At 47.5% G+C, this 9,365-nt stretch overlaps 1 protein-coding gene across 1 annotated transcript in view; it reads right to left on the bottom strand.

Moving 5' to 3' along the window:
- ACAP2 (ArfGAP with coiled-coil, ankyrin repeat and PH domains 2) overlaps positions 1-1,403 on the bottom strand; it is a 153,085-nt gene extending 151,682 nt beyond the window's left edge. Inside the window, exon 1 of the mRNA XM_004712337.3 lies at positions 1,320-1,403. Within this exon, the coding sequence (XP_004712394.1) occupies positions 1,320-1,372 (53 nt within the window). The 5' untranslated portion in view covers positions 1,373-1,403. The remainder of the gene's footprint in view (positions 1-1,319) is intronic.
- Positions 1,404-9,365: the final 7,962 nt, after the last annotated feature.

Below are 9,365 nucleotides of genomic sequence, written 5' to 3'. Positions count from 1 at the left end.
AATCAAGCCACGTGCAGGTTTGTTTGCTTTTTGGTTGGTTGGCTGTTTACAAGCAATAGCCCTAAGCGCTAAATAAAATGAACACACACAAATCAAAAGGTAGCGTTTTTTTAAATGTTCTCTATAAAGTATAAATTTCTTAGTTTTACAGTGCTCTCATTTGCTTTTTACTGGAAGGAGAATGGGAAATTAAATTAAGAGTGATAAGAACAGTTAGTTCCCAAGCAGCGGAGGATGCAAGAATTTACTGTCCAGGCTTGGCCTACAGCTGAGCAGCCAGTTCTCAAGGGAAGAGGACGCTCTCCAGAAATGTCATTATGGACCGGAAGTTTGGAAGGGCTTGTTTGTTTATGGCCTAAGGAAAGTCGTGCCAGTCCCGCTGTAAAATGTAATGGAGAAAAACTCCCTTTTACCAAACAATCCAGGAGTTTCTCCCAACGCCTGAAACTGCAAGCGCCTTCTGGCACCCGCAGGCCTGGCACTTCTCACATGGAAGGGCGGCCAGCCCATGTGAATGGGAGTGCCACCCAGCAGTTTAAGTGACAGATCTGCTGGGAGCATCCGAATGTGATCGGGCCCTCCGGGGGCCGAGGCTGCGGGAAGAGGAACACGCGTGCAATCTTCTGGGCCCTCCTACTTCCGTTCCCAGAACAGAAATGCACTGTTTCTCCCCGTCCTCACCTCCCGGCTCAGTACCTCTCCGCAGCCACGGAAAGAGCAGCAGAGAGTACTGGACGAGGGTCGACAGGCGGGGTTCGCGCAGGTACCCCCACCCGCCGACTCCGGACCGCCGGCCAGGCCACTGTCTGCGCCTCCTCCGGAGCCCCTCGGGCGGGGGGCCAGGACGAAGCTGAAGTGGGCGTCCCTGCTGGCCCCCTGCCCCTTCCCCCGCGAAGTACCCAGAGTAAAGGCGCAAAGAGGAACTAAGTGAACTGCAAGTGGGTGTCCCCGCGAGCTCCCCGGAGGGGGCGGGGCGGGGATGGGGAGGCCGAAGGAGCGGAAGGGGGAAGGATGAGCAGCCCAAGGGGAAGGGACGAGCGCGCACCCGCCCGCAGAGGTGATCCCGGCCTGGGGGGAGGCGGTCGCACCATTTCCTCGAGGCAGAGGACAAGAGAAGGCGGACGAGGGGGTCACTCGGGGGCGCCCGAGCCCTGCCCGGGTCAGAAGCCGCGGCAACGGCCGCTCGCCCGGTCGGGTGCGCGGAAGGCGGGGATCCTGGCCCGCGCGGCCGGGCCGGCTTTCCCCTCCCTCCCGCCGCCGCCGCCGGGCAGCGGCTCCCGGGCGACACCGCTCCCGCGCCGGACGACGGGGTCGGTTACCTGAAGCGGGGCGAGTCCTTCAGACACTCCTCGAAATCCACTGTCATCTTCATCGTGCCTCCGCCCCGCCTCGCCGGCGGCGCTGGAAGAGCCGAGGGAGCCGAGGGAGCGGCCGCGCTGGGGAGCCGGACGGCGACCGCGGACGCACGGCCGGACTAGTGCTGCTCGGAGCTGCGGAGGGCGCCCTGCCCGCTGGTCATAGCAGCCGCGAACGCGTCGGCAGCAGCGGCGGCGACTGGTCAGGCCCCAGCCCGCCCCTCCTCCTCCCGCCCCTCGCAGAGCTCGGCCTCAGGGAAACTGCCCCGGAGTGACAGCCACGGCCAGCCAGCCACGAACGCGGCGGCCAATAGGAGGGGCTTCCGGCAGCACCGCCTGCGGGCGCTGTAGCAACGCCTTCTGAGCGACAGGAGGCTGAGCCAATGAGCAGCGCGACCGTGGGCACCGCCTCGCTACAGTCGTAGCCGAAGCCAACCGGGATCCCTCGACGTCGTTAGGCGGGACGCGCCGGTTGCTGGGAGGCCGGCAGCTGGGGCTCCCTGGGAAGGAAGTCACGTGACCACGCGCAGCGCTTTCCTCGGAGCCTCCGCCTCTTCGCTCGCTTCAGCCCCGCCCTGCGGAATCGCCAGCGAGGAGGAGTTGCTGCTAGCCCGGCGGAGAAAGATTTTTTTTTTTTTTCCTTTACAGCAGTTTTGGCAGAAGCCTGAAGAGGTCAGGAGCAGAAATTACAAAAATGAAAAGATGGCCTAAACCATCGCTTCCCTTCAGTGCAGGAAAACTCATGCCAGGAGAATAGGGAGGGTAGCTGTAAGGACAATATCCGTGTTTAACATAAAGTTTCATGGTTAATCATTTGGAAATTGCTCCTGGGAACATCTGGTCACACAACCAGAGACCACTTCCTGAAGTAGCTGGCGTTTGGAACGGGCACTGAAAGATGAGAAGGATTCGCACAGTATGATTGTAGGGCGTCTCAAGAGCTACTCTCAAAACCACCCAAGGCAGCCCCCCTCTGACGCACTCTTCTCCCATAGCTGTCCGTGTTATAAAACACGGATTCGGAAGATGAGGCTCACTGTAACCCTCTGCAGCACCTGCCCTTTAACCCACAGCTTTTCTGGGATGCACAGTGCTAGGATTCTAATTGATCCTCACAATACTACAAGGCAGGCATTTGCCCTACTTCCAGATTTAAAGATGCCATTGATTAGGAAAGTCCCATGGATACAATTTTATTAAGTACAGTGAACCCTCGTTTATCGCGGTTAATCGGTTCTAGACCCTACCGTGATAAATTAAATTCCGCGAAGTAGGATTCCTTATTTGTAAATTAAATATTTTCGTAGTTAGAGCATAGAGGACATGAAAAAACACCCTTTAGTCACCATTACACTCGTATTACCCAATTTATTAAGGGAAAATACAGTAAAACATTTTGGATGTTACAATGATCATTTATTATTTATTATATTATTTATGGCATCAAGTGTGTACAGTATGAGCCAATCAGTGGCAGTAATGACAGAGCATGCGCTGTTACGCAAAAACCGTGATAGAGTGAAGCCGCAGAAGTCGAAGCGCGAAGTGGCGAGGGTTCACTGTATACACTTTTTAAGCCAACCTGAAACCATAAGCATATTCATAAAATTTGCATACTATTAGTAGGGTTACTAACAGCATAATGGCTCTGAGAGGAGGCCAACTTCTCCCTCACTGTAAAAGGAAGATAAAACACCACTAATATCATAAAGTTGTCTTGAGACAGAAACAGATAAGACCTGTAAGGACACTTTTAAACAGTGCCATATAGTAATCACTCACTCAATAACTGTTGGCTAGTATCATAAATGTACCACTTTTCTTCAGTTTCACCATCAAAAGGTGCATTGCTGGAAGTTAACCCTTTTGACTCCTTGACTAAGTATGGCATCATGATGGCATGCTTTTTTTTTTTCATAATCTGTAATTATATTGTGATCTCTTTAGCATATTTAGAAATTAATGGAATCATTTTGAGAGATTTCAAAAACTATTAATGTGTTCTACACGTTTCTTTTTATTAGAAACGTGGCTTTGAATTCCACAAGGTCAGGCTGTTCAAAACCACCAAGATAAGGCTTTCTACTCCCACAAAGTTTGTCTCCAAAACCCACAGGAGCTGCTCTACCCTGACCTATAGCATCTTTAGAAGTCGGAATCTACTCAGTGGCAGAAATGAGGGAGAACCCTATGCTTCTTTTCATATCTAGAAGCTATTAACTAATAAATGTTCAGTGACAGACGTGTCAATTGGGGTAGTCAACCTCTCTGTAACTTCTATGTCATATTTACCCAGAAAGTTGGCAATTTTCACATACAACTACATTCCTGATGCATAACAAGCATTCTGCTTACACTGAGCAAGTTACTGTTGCACATCATCACAGTGGATCCTTTTCGAAGGATCCCCTAAAGTGACACTCTGAGGTTCAAATTAAAGTTCAACTGCATGATACCCTCCATGCAAAAAACTGAGCTAATTATCAACTGAACAACTTTCTTCTTTGGTTGATAAAATTTGCATATGCCCAGTTAGTAGTAAAAACATCACAGTTTCTCTTATCTGACTGTGGTAAAGGAGGCATTTTCGGGCATCAACTGTGAAATAAATACTAAATTAGGAAACATTAAAAGTGGAGCAGGGCGAAGGCAGTGGGCTTTAGAAAGGAAGAAATACAATATTATTATTTTGATCTACTAACACTAGAAACTTGAGATTCCAAGACTTAGAAATAGTTCCCAGGTCATGCAGGCCAAACACAGGCCCCATGATTCCATTCCTGCTTTCCCCCTTAGAGTTCTGCTGCCCTGCCTTTGCTGCCTGCTTGTGAAAAATTTCCCTTTCGCTTCTTTAAAAGCCACCTCTAATGCCATCTCTTTCGGGAAACCTTCTTTGCTTGCTGAAATACAGGCCTCTTTTCAACACACTAAACTTTAGTTAACACACACGGTCTAGACTCCTAAAGGATGTAAATTTTCAAAGCTTAAACCTCACTCCAAGATCTTCTGCCCAGACTTCTGTCTTCCTCCAAGCAGTCAGGAGGTCTGGACAGTCAAAGCCTTTCCCAGAATGTTTCTGATTTTCTCTGATAGTTTTGACCATACATCCTCTAGAAGAGAGGTGTTTTTTCTCCCCTCCCTCGGGCTGCTATACCAAGGTAGACAGCCAGAACCTATCCCTTTAGTTTTGGGCATGCACTAAATCATAGCTCCCATTTAAGAACAATTCGTTCTGACACCATGTCTCTGCTCCATACTCCCCCTCAGAAAGGGAACACAGAAGACACGGTGCTGTAGCAAAATGTGGCGAAGAAATTAGATGGTGCCCAGTTATCAGATAAAATAGCATCTGGAGATTTACAGGCTTGTCTCCAAACAAGCAATCACCTAAGTGAGATGTCAACTGAGTCCACATAGAAGAAGCACACCATCATCAGTGACCAAAGGATTGTAAATCATACCATCCATAATCGAAGGAGGGATTAGTATCGGAGCCTAGATGGTGAGAATCTGGTATGCAGAAGGCTATGGATGACAGTGGGAGCCCAAGATTCATCTGTGGGAACTACATAGGAAACGAGCCTCCGGTGAACTTCCTCTGTCTACACTGAGGATGGGAGGAAAGTGGTTACTAAGCAGAGTGCATTGGAGAGATGAGGATAGAAGATCAAAGGGACTTGAACAGTGAAAATCTAGTCAGTTGATTCCCCCCTCTGATGAACCCTGGACTTCATCTGGTTTGGAACATTTTCTGTATTTTTGCTTTTGTTCATATTAGGGTTTACCACGGAGCTGTGATGTCATTGAGAGTCATATAACATCCTTGAAATTGTGTTATATGTTTTTCTGTGTTTCAGTAGATGAAACCCAGGATTGATGAACCTATAGGGACAGCAAGTAGAATAAGGGTTTCCGGGTGGTGGGGGTGGTGTAACTGGGCTGAGGGAGGGGGGAGGGTAAAAGGGATTTGATGTCAAGGAGTCCAGTAAGAAAAAGAATGTTTGGAAACTGAATGTGGTAGCAATTGTACAATTCTGCATGACATCATTGAACTCTGGTATGATAATGGTATGATTTATGTATTAATGCCCAATTAACAATATTTTTATGGGGGGAAAAAAGAACCTATCCCTTTACTAGTTTCCAGGCAGCTTACTTTCCACCTTCGTGCAAGTTTCCCCTTGAGGTTTATGTCATCGAAACATTCCAATATCTTATTTTTCTCTTTGCTATTATCTCTCAATTTTCTCGTAACTACCTGCCTTAGTTTGGCTAATTGTGCTACAAATTACCTCAAGAAAAGTGAGTCATCATGAGGGTAGCCTTGGGCAGGCACTGGGTGGGGGAAGCACAGGAAGCCAGGTCCCTCTGGAAATTGCTTTCCCTCTCCAGGCCTCTGTACCCCCTGTCTCTCTCTCTCACTTCTCCTCCCCCACCTCCACCAGGTTTCCTCTGCTTTCTTAGGGTTGGTGCCCCTATGAATCTGGGGAACATCCTCACTAGTGGCTCTACAAGTTGGTTATCAGTTGGCTCCAGGCTTAAGCAGGTAATGTAAACAAGAAGCTGACCAGGAATGTTGTTTTTAGGTTCTGACTCATAGAGACCCCAGTAAGACAGAAGGAAACACTGCTGCGAGGGGGGTGGGGGTGGGGGGTGTCCTGGGCCACCTCCCAATTGTTCTTATGTTTGAGTCCATTGTGGTACCCATTGTATTAACCAATCTTCCTGAAGATCTTCCTCTTTTTCACTGCCCATTTTAGTCTGGGTAGACTAGAGAAATAAATTCATAGAGACACCCATGTGTATAAGAAAGAACTTTATATACAATAGCAATTGCATATTGAGTAAATGTCCCAGCCCAGTCCAGATCCAGCCCATAAGTCCTATATTAGCTCATATGTCAGATTCCAATCTATAAAGTCCTCTTCAGACTCACAAAACGCGTGAAATGATGTTGAATGCAGGAAGATCACAGGCCAGTGGGTGGAAAGTCTTGTGAATCCAGTGACAGGATAAGCAGCTCAGGGCTGGCAGGGGTCTCTAGGTAGCTCCTTCAGCTCAGGGCACTAGCATAGCTCCATGTGTCTTCTCAGCTGGGCTGTCTCCCACGGATTGTGTCTGTGTCCCACCTCCAGTGAGCTATTTTTCTCCTGAGCGCCTCTAAATGAGGCCATCAAGCTGTGACCTGATTGACAGGCTAAACTCCACCCCTTCACTCTTAAGTCTCAACTTGACAACAGATGATGTAACTACCACACTGCCCCTCCACTTTATCAGCATGTTGTCTTTCTCCAGGGTCCAGTCTCTCCTGACAGCACGTCCAAAGTACCGAGATGAAGTCTCGCCATCCTTGCCTCCCTCTAAGGAGCACTCTGGCTATACGTCTTCCAAGACAGATTTGTTTGTTCTTTTGGCCGTCCGGCAGTGTGAAATGCTGGAATTTTGATTAAGGTTTGCCGCTCAGAAGTCCCTGAATTGTGTAAAGAGTTTGATCTCAATGGCTAACCTGAAGGCTAGCAATAGAACCTCCTCAGTGACTCCACAGAAGAAAGACCTGGCTGCTTTCATAAAGTTTATCCAAGAAGCAGCGTGCTCCTCAGAGGGAGGCAAGGATGGCGGCAAGACTTCATCTCGGTTCTTTGGACATGCTGTCAGGGGTTTTGTCTTGGTTAGATCCTTAATCGATGCTCATGGATGCAGCAGTCGGGATCAAAAGACAAGTTGCATTAGGTAAATCTGCTGCCTCAGATCTCTTTAGAACATTGGAAACCAAGGATGTTACTTTGAGGACGAAGGGGTGCCTAACCGAAACCGTGGTGTTTTTCAATTGCCCCAGATGCATGTGAAAGTGAGACTTTGAATGAGGAAGGCTGAAGAAGGATCGATGGATTTGAATTGTGGTGCTGGAGAAGAACATTGAAAGAATCATGAACTGCTAAGAGGACAACCATCTGTCTCAGAAGAAGTAAGACCAGGCAAGGATGGTGAGACTTGGTCTTACATGCTTTGGTCATGTTGTCAGGAGAGAGCAGTCCCTGAAGAAGGGCACCATGCTTGGTGAAATGGAGGGGCATCAAAAAAGAGGACGGCCCTCAACAAGATGGATTGACAGAGTGGCTGCAACAATGAGCCCAAGCAGAAAAACGATTGTGAGGATGGCAAAGGACCGGGCAGTGTTTCATTCTGTTGTACATAGGGTCACTATGAGTTGGAACCGACCCAATGGCACCTAACAACAACTTAGTCCTCCTGGTGGAGTAATGGTTATGGACTTAAGCTGTTAACCACAGGGTCAGCAGTTCAAATCCACCAGTCCCTGTGTAGAAGAAAAATGAGCTCCTGTAACGATTTACAGCCTTGGAAACCCAAAGAAGCAGTTCTACTCAGCCCTCTAAGGTCACTGTGAGTCAGACTTAACTTGAACACAAGTTTTGTTGTTGTTTTTAAGGAGACAAGTTTATTTCTGAAATAACGTGTCTGCAGCCATTCACTGCAACATTCCTAACCACAATTTGTTTGGAGTAAGCCCACGTGTGTAGGCACTGGTACCCAGTAGCAATACTTTACTCACTTTCATCTTGCTCCTCTTCAGTTGTTCTTTTCATAGCAGTACTGGCTGACCTTCAGATTTTACAAGAGAAGCGAACTATCCAGATTTTAATGTGGTAACCCTGTAAAATATCATAAAGCACTGCACAAAACGTTCTGCCATTCAGTCCATTTCCATTCAGAATGACCCTGCATGACAGGGTAGACCTGCCCCTGTGGCTTTCTGAGGCTGTAACTCTTTACAGAAATAGAAAACCTCATCTGTCTCCCAAAGAGCAGCTGATGGTTTCAAACTGCTGACCTTGTGGTTAGCATCCCAACATGTAACCACTAGGCCATCAGGGCTCCTCCAAAGCATTGCAGAGGCTTTTAAAAATAAACTTCAGGGAAAAAAAAACAAAAAACCTTCAGGGCCATTCTGCAACGCCTGCTATTTCCTGGCAATTTTTGATATGCTCTTGGTTCTAATCACAACCTATGCCCCCTCTACTAATCATTTCTGTGTTCCATTGCCCAGATCCCAGGAGAAAATAGCACTCACCTAGCTCATCTTTTCAAGTACGATCGCACAGGTTATGAGGCATGGCAAATCTGTGGGGGGATGAGATCTGTATACAAATGGAATCATTTGTACAGGAATAGCTGACTACTGGGCAAGGCAGTTTCCTTAAAAGAGAGTGTCATTAGGCTGACGCCATGAAACACAGCTAGGCAACGTTCGCCTGCATTGAGTACTTTGGCCCCTGACTCACAGTCCTCCACCTCAACTCCTACCAACACCCAAGGCGACTTCAACATTCATCCGGTCCTTCTTTCAATAAATAATGTTACTTGAGCGTGTACTCTGACCAAACTCAAAGATAGGCACTGAGGCTTACAGATGAAATAGACCATCTTTCCCTGGAGAGCTCTCAGACTGGAGGGGGAAGTAGATAATTATAAACCATCTGTTAATTCTGTGCCAGAGTATCCACATAAGGCTACTGATACCATGACACTCACTTTTCTTGACATCTCTTCAGCACTCGACACTGTTGACAAGTCCTTCTAGCTTGGAAACTCTCACCACTCTCTACTCTCTAACCACTTACACCATGATATATTCGTCAATGGGTTGTCATCATTGAAAGTTTGCTCTTTAACAGGGATACAAATACATCGTCAGACATACAAATGGATTTTGAGCTCATTCTTAATCTTAGCCCTGATCTAAGAGCAATTAGTTTTTATCATGTGGCCCTGCTTGATGCTCACCCTCATGAAGAGATCACTGAAGATATGGGTGCTACAGCAAAGTGTAGTGCAGAAGCCAGATGGTGCCCGGCTATCAGAAAGAATAGTGTCTGAGCTCTTAAAGGCTGGTCTTAAAACAAGTAGCCATCTAAGTGAAATATCAGCTAAGTCCACATGGAAAAAGCATACTAGCCAGTGTGATAAAAGAATTTTTAAAATTCAGCATGT

This window comes from Echinops telfairi, unplaced genomic scaffold (assembly GCF_000313985.2).
Source record: "Echinops telfairi isolate 266 unplaced genomic scaffold, ASM31398v2 ScPeMD7_17;HRSCAF=63, whole genome shotgun sequence".
Lineage (NCBI taxonomy): Eukaryota > Metazoa > Chordata > Mammalia > Afrosoricida > Tenrecidae > Echinops > Echinops telfairi.
The sequence above is the reverse complement of the archived record's forward strand: the minus strand, read 5'-3'. Positions and strand labels throughout refer to the sequence as shown.